Here is an 18436-nt window from a genome sequence, read left to right as displayed (position 1 = left end):
TTTTGTGAGTATCAGAAATGACGTGACCTGATTTGGTGTCATACCCAACCTACTTTGAGTTACTTCAAAGGAGCCAGATGAACAGAAATAACTGGGTTACTGACGTATCTTTTCTGTGCAGCTGTGAATATGCTGATTTTATTACTTGGGACCTTAGAGAGACAGAATGGTCTTTATTTTTCACACGCTTTTACTTACTTTACCAATATAATATGCTGCTTTGATAATATTTGCAGTGTTTCCAAGCATTGCAAGTCTGAACGATTTTCTAATAAAAAGCCATTTACTGAACCATTTCAAAATCAGTGCTTGGATTTTTTTTTTTTTCTTCCTCTCATATGAAGGATTGGTCTCGAGAGGCAACAACGGTGTGATTATTGTTTGAGCCGCTACACTAGAGCGACACCGTTTTTATAAGAAGGAATCAACCAGAACATTTCATCCCTCCACACAATTCATTTGATCATTTCCTCTTTATCATTCTGTTGCACATCTTTACCACAATGCTATACTGAGAACTCATTCCTCTTTGCCAACTGTGGGCGTTGCTAACAAGTGAATTGTCAGGTTTTTCTGTTGTCCTAACATTTATCCCTTGGGTGGGTCATACCGCTGGGTCAGTGGTCAATCTTTGATGCATTGTGTTTGGGTTTCACACGGAACGACTGTCTGCCCTGAGGTACATATCAACTCTACCTTTCACAAAAGACATAGTGGGCGAAATGAAGTAATAGGACCCTTGGTGTGAGGATGGATGGCTTCTCCACGCCTGCTCTGTGGGAAGTCTATGAAAGGAAAGCAGGGCATCTTCTTTACTGCTTAGGCAACTATGGCATGCGGTGGATGAAAGAGAGGAAAAAGAAGAGAGGTGTGCAGGAAAAAAACTAATATCAGTGTTTCAATAATATATTGATAGAAAAAAAAGTGAGAACAGCTTGAGTCTGCATGTGCACAGACAGAATTGTTTCCTGTGAATATAAAGCATATAGTCTGTTATTTGTATGTATTTTTTCCAGCATCTTTAATTGTGCCTCATATATTACGTAGAATTTGGTATCAACACAGAAACAAAGCCATATCTATGAAGGCAGAAGGAATTGTAGATCTTTTAATATGACTCACAGCTGACACATGAGCTCAACTCTGAATGGATTTCCATCCAGACTATCAAATATGTTTTTATCACTTTTTGAAAGGATTCCAGCCTTGTCAAAATTTTTTGACAAGCTCAACTGACAATTTTATTCCCATCTGATTTTGTAGACAGATGTCGCCTTGTAGGTAGTGCCTGCAGATTAGGAGTAAACACTTCCAGTAATATTGAAATGATGCTTGCTTTGGGAGAGTGTCTTAAACAAGTATGGTATCACGTCGCGTATGTATTATATTCGCATTCTCTGAATGGAGTTCATTAGAAGGAAAAAGAAAATAAAGGCTATCAAATCAAAGAGCACAATAATGCAGGCTGATTAAATTGGCCATTACAGAGACAGCTACAGTGTTTTATATTTGCATATGCCTCGATATCATGACTGTAATGCTCTTTAAATACGTTTATGGTCATAAATGTGAACATATAGCTGTGTGTGATGAAAACAAGTTGATGGGGAAAGTTGATGGGAAAATAAAATGCCGTAAAGCCATTCATTGAGTTGTAAATTGGATGCAAAGGATAGAAGCAAATATTTTAATACAGATATCCTCCTGATAAAATCTGAACCTGATTTCCTGATGTATAGCATATATCTACTTATGATTATGGTCTGCCTACTATGAGGGGTATAGAGAAACATGTCGAAGCATTCCAAACCTTCCCTCGTAGCTCCTAAAGCCTGAAATTGAATCCTAATTCATGCCACATGCAGCCCTTGAAATGCAATATCATACCCCCTTTTTCTGTACTCTCTCCTCTCACAACAAGACCCTTTGATGTAAAATTGACACTTTAGTGGATAGCACTTCAGGGATCTGGTATTGCCTGGCAACTGCAAAAAAAAAAAATCTATGATTCTTTGAGGCAAAGAATCTGTACGGGCTTATATGAGCTTGTATGTGTCATCAATATCATGTACTGGGTTCTCTACATGTATTGGTACCCTATGTGAAATTGAGTGAAAATGATTAGATACAGTATGTAAAGTATAACACTTGCTATATGTGATATTGTGAACTTTGTTTTGCATTATATAGTTCAAGCACAAAAAAAAAGTTTTTAAAATGATGTACAATTAATTTGTGGTGCCAGCGATGGAGAGAATAACAGCACTGAATCTCTTCCTGTAATGTCTAACAAGGTTGGAGACCAAAATAGATTTTTTTTTCTTTAACACTTTTTGACTTGATTTGGAAGTCTGTTTAACCCCTCATTATGTTGAAATCAAGATCTGACACTGGTCAAGCCTGTCGTTCTGGCAGAGGCAACCAGGTTTTGTGCATTAAGCAGATCTTCACAAGAGCCAATAAAACCACTAAACAACCCATCCATCCATTTTCTGTACTGCTTATCCTACACAGGGTCGTGAGGAGTCTGGAGCCTATCCCAGAGGACTCGGGGATCAAGGCAGGAGACGGGGTGCCGACCCACACACACATTCACGCACTCACATACCCATTCACACACTACAGACAATTTGAGATGCTGGTTAGCCTATAACACATGTCTTTTGACTGGGAGTGGAAGGATAGAAGGAACCCTCCAAAGCCTTCAAATTCCACACATGCAGGGCACAGTTGGGAATTGAACCCCCAACCCTGGAGGTGTGAGGAAAACGTGCTAACCACAAAGCACCGAACCTGTACCCCTCCAAACAACCCCAAAGCCACAATGATCCCTTTTACAGTGAGTGCCAGGTGCCCCCCCAGACAGTACCCTTTTGTCACAAAACGTACTCATGGTGTTGATTTAAGTCTCGTCTGACCATCATGCACTATGCCAATTGTAATTCTAATGACACCTGATAAAGTTCAGATGCTGTATTTTGTGAGATGCTCCGTGTGCCCTTTGTGCTCTGACATGAATTGTTAACTGTGGGACCTTATATAGACAGAAGTGTGCCTTTCCAAATCATGTCCAATCAACTGAATTTACCACAGATGGACTCCAATCAAGTTGTAGAAACATCTCAAAGATGATCAGTGGAAACAGGATGCACCTGAGCTCAATTTTGTGTGTTATGGCAAAGGCTGTGAATACTTATGTACATGTGCTTTTTCTGTTTTTTATTTTTAATAAATTTGCAAAGATTTCAAGCAAACTTCTTTCATGTTGTCATTATGGGGTATTGTTTGTAGAATTTTGAGGAAAATAATGAATTTAATCCATTTTGGAATAAGGCTGTAACATAACAAAATGCGGGAAAAGTGAAGCGCTGTGAATACTTTCCGGATGCACTGTAAATCGTGTAGGAAAAATAACTATTTTTTAAATAAAAATAAAATTCAGATTTTTAATGAAAGGTTCCAATAATTCTAGAGGCCACTGCATGTCTTTTTTTAGACACTCCAGTGAATTCTGTTTATATACAATATCATATGTATTTTATATAAACAACGAACAACTGTGAAACTATGACCAAATTAGAGATCCAGAATGAGATGTTTTTGTATCATCTCTGCTGTAGACAGTTGGTAGGGTCTCTCCCAGTCTGGCCTCAGGCTGTGGAGGGAAATTAAAGCCCACTAAATCAGATTATTTTCTCCCAGAGGAAAGAGGCTGATAGCCAACTGGTGGGAGATCATCTATCCATAACAGTAGTCATGCATAGACATATATATGTGTGTGAGTGTGTGTGAGTGGTTCTTGACTCCAGGGCCAATTTGTTAACAATTACAGCTCATTATGATTCCCTCCTGTCTCCGAGGGGACTCCTGGATTTGTACTCCACTGCTGGTCTATTGTGTTGTAATTATCACAGTCAGAGGGACGCATCTGCTATTATCAGCCCACTATGAACCTCCTCGGCTCTGATTGCTGACTTGTTTCTGGAGATGCCATTATAATATGATGACACCTGCAATCACTGCGGTGTGTGTGTGTGGCATTATGAGATTGTGCTGCTTTGGATCATTTTATTCATCCACCATTGCCATGCTTCATTAAAGTGCTGCGACTGAAATATTTTTCTCCATGATATATTTGAACTATGATTTGACGACTTGATTGTGAAGAGTGCATTTCTGGTTCCTGAGTTTCAATAACAGTATGTCACCCCCTCCTCCCTCTTTTCTTGGCTTGTATTTTGTTTACCTCAGCACGTTTCATATCCAGCAATTTGCTGCTGATAGATTGAGAGAAAGTGCATCTAAACAGCATATAAACCAACCAGTTTTCATGCTCATAATTATGAATACATGGCTTAAGGCAGGCTTTACGTGCTGATGTTCCTCAGACATCCTTCAAACTCTATATGGTTAAATGTACGATTTTTGACACAGGAAACACCTAAAAACAAAATCTAAAAGCTAAAACAGCCAAATAAAACCAATCCATATAATAAAAAATGCCAATTTGCTGAACGGGAAAATATGTGGGATGTAAAATATGTGCATTTGCTCCTTGTAGTGGTCACCTTGACTTTATCTAGGTGAACTTTGACCCATGAATTGTGAGCCAATAGATACCGAAGTGCACAGAACTGTGGTCTCTTAGGACGGAAAAAAATTAGAGGTGCTGCTTATTGCGGTGCCTCCTTGTTGTCTCACTGTTGCTTGGCACACATCTTGGAAATATAATTAGCTGTCTCATCCACAGGCATATGCTAGAGTTTTTGTGGTAAAATTCTGTACACCCCCCACCCCCCACCGCCACCCCTCTCTCTGCCTGCTAGGATTTTCTTGTTAGCCGTACTGAGTCATTTAAGATAATAATAACCTAGTGGTCCATTCAATTTTTCATTTCTAATTTTTCTAATCATCTCAGAAGCATCTTTCCTTAAAGGGCTGTTCGAAATCACTGCTCCAGAGTGTACATAATACCTTTTACTACAAATAAAATGAATCCTGGCTTTATTAGAGACCTTCTCCTCAATGGATGTTAATACGGCAGCCTGCACGCTACGTTCAGTCCCTCTGATACTAACACAAAGGAGATTCATTGTCTTTACAGTGGCAGAGCCTTAATGAGCTCGAGCAGCTCCACACGGGCCACTGAATCCTCCCACTCTCCCAGCCACACCTCCCCTGATACATATGCGTCAGGTCCGTCATCATTATTCATGAACCAGGCATGTGCAAAGGCTGTGAGAGAGAAGGGGGAGTGTCTGTGTATGTGACCGGGAGCCACAGCGTGTGTGAGTGTGTGTGTGAGTGTGTGTGTGGTAGTGAGGGAGGGGGGGGAGAGAAGTAGGAGACTGACATCGCTACGACTGCTGCTGCTCCTACTACTACTACTGCTGCTGTGATCGCATCACACACATACACACACGAACCACGCTGGTGCGCTCGTGCCATGTGCAGCTGATCGGAGCTCTCTGTGCAAAGTGTGTGTGTGGTAGAAGTGCTCAGGGCAGACTGATGAGAGACGGTGCGTGTTCCTGGAGGGTGACCCCCCGACTGATTCTGGGGAGAGAGAGAGCTCCTGCGAACCCGTGACGCCGAGGATGGGCTGCAATCTGTGCTCGCTGCAGAAGAGAGAGGAGCATTACAAACTGCTTTATGAAATTTCACAGGTAGGATGGAGAGAGAGAGAGAGAGAGAGAGAGAGAGCGAGAGAGCGAGCACTGCTACACCAGATTGTGTGTGTGTGTGCATGTGTGAGGAGAAAGACTTTGTAAGATAGAACAATTTGCCACCGGAATTTTGTCATTTACACTGGCATGAAAAAATCAAAGTCAAAGGAAGAGGTTACATTTGGTATATTATGGTCCATGTGAGGAAGGAAATAATAAAAGAACTATACGAGGAAATTATGAGGGAAAAGTGTGAGAGAAAGAGAGAGAGCACGAGAGAGAGAGAGAGAAAGAGAGAGAGAGAGCGCGTGAATGCCTCCTCTGTTAGAGAGGAAGTGTGATAATTTGTTCTTGCCAAGGAAAAGGTCCCTGGTGAGATAGCAGAGATCGTATCCAAACACCTGTGCTGAACCAACACACGAATGGAAGAGACCCAATTCTTCTGACAGTTTGGGGTTAGTCCGTACATATGAGCAATTCAAGTACGATTCTCAAGGATTCTAGTCTGACCTCGGAATATGTGCTCAGGAGTACAAAATTCCTCATTTTATTAAATATACCGAATATATTACCAAGTCAATTTTTCACTCATCATAAATTGCTGGTGTTTGTATAAACATGTATGTAAAATATACTACAGTGGGTATTAAGACTGATGTTAAGTGTTTGGTTCATTTTTATGGGTATGCCATCCTCATCCTATGAGTGAAAGGTATCACTACAGAGGTGATTGTCACCCACAGTGTTAAATCTACAGACTTAATGTCACAGTGCGTGTGTGTGTGAACCGTTCTTCGAACCATTTCTATCTTATCTTCATCAATCCATCCATCCATCCATCACAACTGCACTCAGAATGGTATAATTACAGACTCATTAGCACGTCTTTCAAATCCTGAGCTTGAGTTAGATGTGCAATGTCTCACTTTGTACACAAAGGCATATCAGCTTGGTTAATTGCCACCATACTCCAATGGATTTGGGTTTTCGATGAAGGGCTGAGCGTTGTTTTGGAGCAGGAAAACACTGATCCCTTAGAGAAGATCATGTGTCTTCTCGCAGCTCATATTTCAGCAATGGAAAGTTTCACAGATGTCATGTGGCCAGAGCTGGATACTAAAAGTGATTGAAGAACGTATTTGCCACATTTAACAAACTTGCTTCATTAAATGGTAAAACACTGCATTAGAAAATACTGCCTCTGCTGTTTCTCTTGCTTCTTGTTATTTCTTGGCATTTGTTATTTTGCAGTATGGAAAGCAGAAAAGGTGTGGGGAGACAGTTGCAGCCTCAGAGAACAAAGCTTCTGCTTGTATGGGAATTGAATTTGGTGAAAACCAGAGGTAGTGTGTTGTGTCCTGGTGCACGAGGTGTGTGTTGAACCCTTAATGCTAGATAAGGACGCATCTGATCCTGCATACACTACTAAACCCTAGTGCTCTGCGGGGGACTGCTGCCACATCAGCACCTGGCACATCATCACCAACAGAGCGAGAGAGAGAGAAAGGGAGAGAGAGAGAGAGACAGAGGGAGAGGGAGAGAGAAAGGGAGAGAGAGAGAGGGAGAGAGAAAGGGAGAGAGAGAGAAAGGAAGAGAGAGAGTGACAGAGAGAGAGAGAGTTTCGGTGAGCAGTGAGGTGTTGATGAAGAATATTAACAACTAAAATGATATGCAGCAAATTAAACCACTCTACTGTTTCCAATGTTCGATTAAACATGCATTAAAAGTAATGGTAATAAAACTGCATATTGACTGGAACATTTTTTTCCACTTGGAATATAGGCTTCTGAGGCCTTTCCCTTAAACAAATATGCAGTTTAGTTTCCGATCTGTTTTGGTCCTTGGATTTGTGTGTGTGCATAGCTGACCATATGACCAACGGCCAGCCAGTAATAACCATCAGTAATATGATAACCAGATCATGCAGTGTTTTTTAAGGACTGGAAGAGCTCCATGCTGAAACAGTGGTATTGTGATTATAAGGTCTGCCGCTGGAGTTTCCTTCTACTGTCTCTCTCTTCTACTTTTCTCTTGTCTCTCGCTCTCTTTGTGTCCTATCTTTCGCTTTTTGTCCTTCAGAATATTTTCTCTACCAGTATATCAGTCAGTACAATGAGTGTGTGTGTGTGTGTGTGTGTGTGTGTGTGTGTATGTGTGTATATATATATATATATGTGTATGTGTGTGTGTGTGTGTGTGTGTGTATATATATATATATATATATATATATATATATATATATATATATATATATATATATATATATATATATATATATATATATATATATATAATATACTATAACCACCGTGTGTGTATATATAATGATTAGTAGATAATGTTGCTAATATACTCGTTATTTTGGAAGCTTTTTGTTGTTGGTCATTTCCCACTCCCAACACTGTCACCAGTGGATAGCATGGTTGTTAAAGGTAGGATTATATATATATATATATATATATATATATATATATATATAAAAAATTCTGTGTCCCTCTCTTCCCGTTGCGCTTGTCATGCATTTTCATCTGGCAGCACACTTCACATGAGAGTGTCGCTCAGCATCTGGGAGGAGTTAAACTCACTGGTGTGTGTCTTTTTTGGCCTAATTAGAGAGACTAGAGATGAGAAGCTGACACACACTGCTGAGCATAATATGATAGGCTTCTGAGTTATTTCTTTTTGTCTGTTTATCACATTCATTTACCATTCCTTTGTGTGTGTGTGTGGTTTGTGCTTGAGTGGTTTTTGGACGTGCATGTTACTGCTCAGTTACAGCATGCACACGGTCTAGGAAGGGTTTGAAAGGGAGAGTTTTGCTCAAGCACACTTGTGTGTAAAGTCCAAAAAAAAAAAAAAGTTTGTTGGTGAGTGCCCCCTATAGGATCACTGGTTGCAGTGGCACAGTGTGTAATAATAAACTCAGATGGCCAAGATAAGAGGAAGAGATGTGCATTCTTGTGGATATGACTTTCCTATCATGTGGAAAAGGACAGGTGTGAATTTGTGTATTTGACAAATGGATTTCATCACTACTAGGGAATTTTCTGCTTGGGTCACCCCCACTGTGTGTGTGTGTGTGTGTGTGTGTGAGATCATGTATGTGTGAAGAATGGCCTGAGGCCTCTGCACCCTTCTCAGCTCTGGTCACCCCTCATAGCGTCCTGGTGCTATCTCCTGCCTCTATGCTACAAATGTTCCCATCCATCTTCTTGTCCCATTACATTTTTTTCTGAGTGATGGTCCTCAGCCATTAAAATTGATAGGAGAGAACAAAGGAGGGGGAAAAATAGAATGATGCCTGACTTGATTGATCTTTTGTCTCCAGCCATAAGATTACAGTGAAGTACTATATATATAAGGTCGAGAAACAGAAAGAGAGAGAGCGACACACTTGCACTTGAGCATTGAAAACATTTTTTTTTCTCTCAGAGTGACAATCGTACTTAGAAGCCCTTCTTCTTCTGATAAAATGTTGGGTGGGAATGCATGCGTCCTCTTGATTTCCCATTGATGCTTTTTTCAATCATAAAAGAAGCAAGTGAGAAGAGGCAGGAATATTTGCCTGAACCCACCCCCCCCCTCTTTCTCTCTCTCTCTCTCTCCCTCTCTCTCTCTCTCTCTCTCTCTCTCTCTCTCTCGCTCTCTCTTCACCTCATACATCTCATCCACTGCAGTGCCTTATGTAATCAGGATTTCTCTTTTAATATAGCCAGTGTGATATTCAGCCTGGCTTCCAGAGGAGTCTGCTTGCAGTAGCCTATATGATTCATCAAATCTTCAGAGCACTGGCTCTCAGTCTTGCCGCCTTACCACATATTTCTCCAGCTGACGTAGTTTAACTCATAAGGTAAATGTCAGTCTTTTCATGAGATATGAGCAAATTCATTGTTGGAAGATGGAAAATGTGCAGTGCATCCACACTCTATATTGAATCCTAAAGGGTTTGTAAAAGATTCTATATATAGCCAGTGGGTTTCTTAGGAAAACTGCTATCCAAACAAAGAACTCTTGAAGAACCATTTATGTTAACACAGACACATTTTCACGTGTATCTTGTTCAGTGTGAACCACTCAAATACAAATCTTTAGTTTGGGTTATTTTGACAGAAGTGAACTCTCTACCTTAAAGTCCCCGCAAACTGCCTTGAAACACGTAGCGTTACTCGATGTATTGATGTCATTTCCACTGAAACAGGAAATCAGGGCAGGACATATCGAGTGGCTCCTCCCAATAGTGTTTAGCTTAGCCGTACTTGACCGTTAGTACCATGAATTTTTATAATGTTCGGGGTTGGACACTTCGATTCTAGAGAGCATTTGATTGGACAGAAAATCTGATGAGAAGCTGAAGTGCAAAATGATGTCATCAAAATTGTTGATCTGTATTAGAGGTAGAGAGACACTGTAAATATTGAATGCATATATCTTCTAAATGTGAATTTTGTCATTGTTTTGGAGCACACTCGCTTATATATAGCTTTAAGGTTAACATATTCATACTAAAAGCTACAAAACTTCCATTTTGATTGCATAGGGACTTTAGGTTGGGTGCACACCAAACAACTGGATCTGCCTTAAACAAGGTTCTCAGTTATTATCCAAGACTCATCATTCTTTTGGTTACTAATGGTAATGCATTTCCACATCAAGATGACATACAATGGACTGAGTGCTTGTGTAAAAGCAGTTTCTCGTTCAACGTTTGTCTTTTTGGCTCTAATACCATTTGAATGAACTCTGCTATCCGGTAAACGCTCACAGATTTGCAACAGTACGAGCACAGAGAATGATTAACACCCAACTCGTCTGCACATTTCTCTGGGAAATGAAGCATGAAAAAATAAAGACCACTTCTCCACACAGAACACAATGCGTTTTTTTTTTCTACTGCACACAGAAATCAATGAACATGAAATTTGTTCTCGGTTAAATGGATGAGATGAATTTAAGCGATATTTTATTGTCCAGGAACAAAGAACATAAAAATGTGTTTAAAAAAAATCTTTAAAAATCCGGGAACAAACATCAAATATTGTTTGAGTGACTTGTGCATGTTTTTGACATATCATTAACTAGTAATTACTAACTAATATTATTCATTTCTTTAATAAAGATGCATGTGCATGACCTGCAAAGGTCATAAACATACACTTTATGAGAATTAATAAAGAGTGTCAAAAAACAGAACCGCAAATTTCTGACCAATAAAGGAACACTTACGTACGCACAAGTTGGTGTGCTTGAATGAATGAATGCATGAATTAAACTATTTGAATATGAATAACAGCAATAGTAATGCACAGTAAAACAGAGCTTATTTCATTTGTTGTCCACAGTATCTGACCCCTTTATTAGGAACACCCGTACACCTACATATTCATGCAATTAATTCATGCAATTATCCATCCATCCAATCATGTGGCACCATCACAGTGTATAAAATCATGCAGATACAGGTCAAGAGCTTCAGGTAATGTTCACATCAATCATCAGAATGTGGAAAAATGTGATCGCAGTGACGTTGACCGTAGCATGGGTTGTTGGGCTGGTTTGAGAATTTCGGAATCTCCTGATCTCTTGGCACAACAGTCACTAGAATTTAAACACAATGGTGTGAAAAACACAAAACATCCAGTGAGCGGCAGTTCTTAGGGTGGAAACACCTCGTTGATGAGAGAGATCAGACATGAATGGCCAGACTGGTTCGAACTAACAGGAAGGCTCCAGTAAATTAAATAACCACTATGTACAGCTGTGGTGAGAAGAAAATCATCTCAGAGTGCACAACAGGTCAAACCTTGAAGTAGATGGGCTACAACAGCAGGAGATACCATCGGGTTTTGCTTCTGACAACTAAGAATGGGAATCTGAGGCTGTTGTGGACACAGGCTCACTGAGACTGGGTAGTTAAAGATTAGAAAAAGTCCAGGAGAATATACAAAATTTTTAGGCACATGCAAAGAAATGCTGTAGAACAAAGATGCCTTCAATAATAATGAAATTAAATGTTTCTACATTTAAAGAGAATAACGTAAAGGGCAGTAAACAATAATAAATGAAAGAAAGTCAATATTTGTCATGACAAAAAATAAAAACAGTCTCGGTACAATGTGTGCAGTTTATATATATATATATAAAATATTGTCGCACTCGCTTCTTATTTTTGCAGCAAAACCCATCAGTCTTCATTATGGTTTTATTTATTTATTTATTTATTTTGTCTAAAAAGTGGTCTCTTACGTAATATGCTGCTTTCTTATTACAAACATTTTTCTGTAACATTGAATTTTGTGCTAGAAAACTAAAAATGTTTGGAAATTTATATTTATATTAAAATATTTAGGGTTTGTACTAAAAAAAAAATGGTACCTAAGACTTTTGCACAGTACTGTATATAAGACACAACAAGGATAAAAAATTAAAAGACAGCATAGTGAAAACCAACTGAACCAAAAGAAACAGATACAATGCCACAAAAAAATGAAACTCTGAACAGACTTCAGCAGACGGGCAAGGTGTGAAACTTGCTTGCGGGGACGTTTACATGACAACGATGTACTAAAAATGGACAACTTTTTTCCTTTGCGTATTTGAAAGGTTTTGCGTACAGACGATAACGTTGTCAAAACATTCCCGTTCACACGGATCCGCGAAAACGACTAAAAACGCTGTATTATGCATGCCAGGCCAGTAGTTGGCGATGTCACTTTGTAAAGAATCACTATGCGCCTGCACACATTAGCATTCACGTCAACGTTTCTGCCATATTGACCGGGCAAGACTGCCCTATAAACCAATACAAGTAAACGGGGGAGCTGTGGTTGTTCTTGATAAAAATAAAAAAAAAAGCCCAATAACGTTTACATTTCTCAAATGATTTCATTAATGTATGAGCTACGTGAAGTACAAAAAAAAGTTCTGCCTCCAGTTACTTAGAATCTCGATAGTTAGACTTGGAAAATTATTAATTGTCATAAGGAATTGTGAAAACACACTTGTCAAGCATAGATTTGGCTTATTTTTCTTGGTTAGTAAATGCTGAGACGTCACTAAATGTAATATAATGTAATGTTCATGAAATGTGAATAAAGTTTGTGTTTTTTTTTATTGTGGAAATGCATCTTCTGTGTTTGTGCTCCAGGACAGAATTCTGTTAACAAAGCTCATTCATATTTAAATACTGAAAAAAATCGAAATAGTGCATCTTTAAGTACAAATAATTGACCATCATTGTACAAAATGGAACAAAATCGGCAAATACAAGTCAAATACTGAGACACTGGCAGTCAGTCTGCTTTCTATATTTTATTAGCAATAAAAGGATGCAGATATACTCCAAAACAGACAATTATAAAGATAATTATAAGATTTTGAATACCCTTCGTCGGCGTAGACGTGGGTTAATAATGTGGTGTATGTAAAAAAATGTGTCTCCACTGGTCGTACTACTGATGCAGTAAATCTACACTTTGCTGGAGAAGCGTCAATAACCTCAAAATCTTGAGCAGCACAAATACAGTCCTGTACTCCACCATTGTAGTTTTGAACATCTTGCACATTGTTTTGAAGTACTCGCGCTCATGCCTATAGACTGAACACGTAATACACGTGTCCTCGTTTTCACAAACTCTCATTTTTCTACATTTACGCAGAGACGATAATGCCATTGTTTTCAAAAACTTGTACTTTGAAACCCGTTTTTAAAAGTTTGCGTTTTCAGGCCCCAAAACGCAGCTGTTGTGCAAACGAACATCCAAACCGCATAAAAAGTGTTCTGTTTTTAGTTTTTGGTGTAAACGGCCCCTAAGAGTGCACTGCGGGTGTGGGAACATCTGTGTGTGGGTGTGAGGAAGCGAGAGAACATAGTATTAGTCTTAATTACCTGTTCCTTCAAGAAAGGTTTGATTGACTATTTGTAAGAAGATTAACTTCATTCCTTTTCTCAATCCTCCCCTTTTAAAGCAGCTAGGTGTTATATTTCAACAAAGACTCACCTGTCCAGTGCAGCAAGCACTATAACAGCTAGCAGTACAATATGTAGGTGAATACATGTTGTGTAGGCATTGGGACAGGATTAGCACAGGATACTGCATATTATTTGCAGGTTTAACACTTTGGTTGGTGGTTATGTGTATTCTTTTGATGAATATTTTTTTGCAAATGCACTTTACATTACATAGTTCATATGCTATTGACTTTGAACAGCCTGCAGCCTTTGAATATTATTTAGCTCCCAATTATCTTTTATAGGACTGATTGCGTGTGTAATTCCAAGCTACAATCAGCAATCTATGCACATCCTATGGTTGGATATGAACTCAGGAAGCTTTATCAGTCAGTTTTTGAGAACCTCATTCAGGAAACAGGATGAGATAAGGATTTAAGAGAGAGCTGATGAATTGCCCTTTAGCGTTAGCACCTCTTGCTTATCCCTGTAAGAGCAGCACTGACCTTTTGCAGGCATGTACCAAATCCATGACATATCGCTCTGAACTGAACCGTCTGTGGAAGCGCAACCCATCAGAATGTGTTTGCAGCTTTCCAGTTTGATTGTACTATAAAAAATAATCACACATAGAGCTGCACACAGACATACGATGCATCATGTGTTGTTATATGAAAAACTATAAATGTAGCAGGTGAAATTCTTTTTGAAATCTTGGGTGAAATGAACAGTGTAAGTCATGTTCATGACTGCAGGTCAGTATTGGCAGTTTTGTCAGCATTTCTCGAATTATTGATCCGGTATTGCAAAACAGCTACTAAGTGACAGCGGTATTGCTGTTGTATTTTTTACTGACAGTTAGACATTGTGGTCAAAGGGCATGTCAGCCTCCGTGACATTACAATGTTGCCGTATTGTTCACCTTCTCTTCAGAGGGCCATAAATGAAACATTGTGCCATATTTTCTGTCTTTCACTGGCAGAGACACATTATTAAATTCAGTGAAGGGAAGCTGTAGTAACCCCTTTCCATAAATGACACTTTATGCATTTCAAAACAGCAATCTCCCTCCTTTATGGCTAGGAGGAAATCATACTGAAGGGATTGTTTGAGGTGTAATGAAGTGTCTGGATCGCCGTGCTTGTGTTGGGGTGACAACATCCTCAGTAGCTTTGGCTCCAGGCTTTGAACAGTGAATAAAACTGAAATCATACACCGTAGTCCAATGAAATCACATATGGGGCTGGCTGGTCATTTGGCAACAGACAAGAGCTGCCGTCTGTCCGATTATCCTTGTTTAAGCTTTGCAGGAGAGAGATATTGTGCCCATAGGTGAGGGGAGAGACTATTAGCAGCCTAAAAATGGCTCAGTGATGAATTATCTAGAGATCTGATGGGTTGAGGCGGGTAAAGGTTGGAATTTTATTTATGCAATTGGCTGTGTGTATGCGTAAATGAAGCCTGTCATACTTTGTCTAATGCTCCCTTCACATTGTGAGAGTTGAGTTGTTGGGTAGTTTGCTTTTTTATGTGTGTGTTACCACATATACAGTGCTGTGAAAAAGTATTTGATTTCTTCTGTTTTTGTGTATATGTCATACTAAATAGTTTTAGATCTTCAAACGAAATACAACATAGGCAACATGAGTAAACATACATTACAGTTTTGTTTTATTGAAGCAAAAAAGTTATCCAATACCTATCACCTGTGTGAAAAACTAATTCCCCCTTAAACTTAAAATCTAATTGTGCTACCTTTTTAGCAGCAATAACTGCAACCAAACGCTTCCGAAAACTGGAGATCCGTCTTTCACTTACTTCTAGGACTAGGATTTACTCCTATGCTTTGGATCATTGTCTTGCTGCATAATCCAGTTGCGCTTGAGTTTCAACTTACGGACTTACGACATTCTCCTTTAGGATTTTCTGGTATTCAAGTTTCCCTCAATTATTGCAAGCTGCCCAAGCCATAAAGCATCAAAGCAGCCCCAGAACATCACACTACCACCACCATGCTTGACCACAGGTATGATTGTTCTTTTTGTGGAATACTGTGTTTTGGTTTAAGCCAGTTCCACTTTCAACTCATCAATCCACAGAACAGGATCTGAAGCTTGCTTGTCGCTGGTATTATGTTCTCTGATTAGAAAAAAAGGTCATCGGTGTATAAATGTTAATTTAACAATATCTAAGTCAATAAAAAAGGCAAACAGCAATACACTGAGCTGAAAAATGTCAAGGTTTGGTATATTTGTATTTACAGAGCAAGGCTTATGTGTGGGGAATAAAATCAAGGATTTTTATTGAAGTGACATAACCTCGTTCCAAGTTCCCATTCAAGATCCTTTTTCTATAATAAACTCCCTTACCTAAACACAAAGGTGACATGGCTATGTAGACAGTTAAAACTTGCCATTCTTTGTAAGAAATACAATGTTACTACCTTGAGTACTGAATAGGGAATATACTTTAGACATCTTTCAAGCAAGTATTCCCTCTTATCATGTCTATTTGTCAATAGCTGCTCACGATGTGTTTTTCCCCCCTGGACATATCTCCATTCCAAGATCTGCTCTGACATTCCGAGAAATGCACAAGATGTCGAGGCTGAGCTGCACATTTGTCTGAGATAAGGAGAAGTCACCCAGTTCTTCTGCTCTGAGGATAAAGAGTAATCATGGGAAATGCTTTGCTTTGGTGAGGCTGTGCTTTGGGAGACAGATTCCCTGATGAGAGGCTTATTCTGCATGTCAGTCTCCACGTCAGTGGACACTCTCTGCAGCCCACCTGATAAGGCGCAGGGGAACAGGTGGGTTGATGGGAAGACAGAGGTTTGTACACCTCTGAGGTTTCGCATCTCACCTGGACCAGTTTGGCCAGTAGATGATAAGGAACTGGACAAAAGGCACAGTGTCATTCATCTGCATTTACAGCTTGAAGAGCTCTGTTACACAAAAGAGTTTATACACAAGGGCTATTGTTAGTGAAACGCATTCTCCGGTGTGTGTGTGTGTGTGTGTGTGTGTGTGTGTGTGTGGTGCATGTAGACATCACTACAAAGAGGTGTTGTAGTTTTAACTGCTAAGGTATTGTTTTTTAAAATGACAAGTTTGAGAAAGATGATGCTTTTGTGCATAAGTACACTTCTGTTGATTATTTGTGCTTGTTATAGCTGTATCCCTTCAATTTGTGTGCTTAATATTGTTAATGACTTCAGTCCTGTCAAATCACTCACAATTGATTTTTCTTTCATTTTTAATGAGCTCGCTGTATCGTTATTTATGTCAGTTCATTTTTGACACATCTGTTACCTTTGTGTGAGATGAGTGTACGTGTATGAGTGTGTGTACTGGAGGAAGTGCATTCTGGCATTACGATGCCACTCAGTGAAGAGGAACATAATGAGAAGTCATCACTCAAACCTGTGAGGATGTGATAGTGTGCCTGGAGCAGACTCGGAGATGCCTCCATCCACCCATAAAACCGAATAAGTGGATGGTAAATATGATAACAATTTAAGATGTGATCATGATGCATTATAAGCTGTCTTATAAATTTCTGTAATACCTGCTTTATGATGTACCACTGACTATAAATATTTGTATGAGTTGGTGTTAGCAGTGTTAAAGAATCTTGCAAATGTAATAGAAAATGCAGCATGTAAATACTATCAAATATGAAACATGAGGTTCAACTTACCTGATTTCAAAATTCTATTGTAAAAAATAGTTGTTTATATATACTGATTATATCCCTTTGCTGGTAGTAGTCTATCTGACATATAGTAATTCCAAAAATTAAGACTTATTTTTTTATATACCAGACTTTAAATTGGGCTACAAGCTGCAAAGCCTGTCAAAGCTCCTGGCTTTCAGAATGAAACAAAACAAAACAACAGTGTCTCCTTAAAGCTAGTCTTATACATGCATAAAGAGCCTTTGCCATATTGTCTGGTTTGTGCACTGCAGGGGTGGAAAGAAAAATCCCACCTAAGGGCACTGGAACTGCTGATTTGGAAACAGTGCTTTCCTTAAAGGCTGCTTTGGGACAGCTAAAGGGGATACATGGCACTAATCAGTGAGAGTGGGAGAGAGATGGAGATGGAGATAAGAGTTTTTACCTTGCCTGTCTTCACCCACTGGAGCAAATGCTTATCGGCTCTGGCAATGAGCCAGAAACACGAAACAGGGGTAACCCACAGCTTCAGGACTACAGGTCATTAGCCTAGACTGGAAATCTCCCTACAGGTCTCTACACCCTGGTTTGGGGTCAGAAAAGCCCTTGTAGCAATGAAACATCCCATAGGAGCTGGTGCATAGAACTTGGCTACCTAGCAGCCTGTTTATCTCGCACAGCCTCAAAGGAAAACTCTTCCAGCTCTGATATACTTGGAGATGCAGCAAGAAAGTACCCCCTCCCCACGTATGTAAAATCTAAAAATAAAAATGAGGGCTATACCTGTGAAGTTTTCACTGTTGGCAGACCATGCATGAAATGAAATGAAAGTATCAACTCCCTAGCATCTGGCCATCTACAGGAAATGGATGGAATGGCTTTACATTAATGTTGGTGCAGGTAGAGGAAATCTTATTTCCTGCTGTTGGTTACTCAGTGAGTCTGAAGCCTTAAAACCATGAGCTACATTAACTCCAGGATTTATAAATGTAAATGTAATCTACAACTACATGCATACTAGTTTAAGAAAAATGAGCACCATTTGGGATGGAAAATCAACTTTTATTTTTACCAATGTGGCACAATGTATTCTACATTCAGTATCTTCTACTCAGCATGGTGAGCTTGGCATTTAGTTTTGAACTGT

The 18436-nt window shown here is 39.3% G+C and overlaps 1 protein-coding gene across 1 annotated transcript in view; it reads left to right on the top strand.

Annotated features, from left to right (window-relative positions):
* The first annotated feature begins 5261 nt into the window (after nt 1-5261).
* pdzrn4 (PDZ domain containing ring finger 4) overlaps nt 5262-18436 on the top strand; it is a 52975-nt gene continuing 39800 nt past the window's right edge. The window contains exon 1 of the mRNA XM_017484733.3: nt 5262-5666. Coding sequence (XP_017340222.1) covers nt 5598-5666 — 69 coding nt within the window. The 5' untranslated portion in view covers nt 5262-5597. The remainder of the gene's footprint in view (nt 5667-18436) is intronic.

This window comes from Ictalurus punctatus, chromosome 14, assembly GCF_001660625.3.
Source record: "Ictalurus punctatus breed USDA103 chromosome 14, Coco_2.0, whole genome shotgun sequence".
Taxonomy (NCBI): Eukaryota; Metazoa; Chordata; class Actinopteri; order Siluriformes; family Ictaluridae; genus Ictalurus; species Ictalurus punctatus.
The sequence above is the reverse complement of the archived record's forward strand: the minus strand, read 5'-3'. Positions and strand labels throughout refer to the sequence as shown.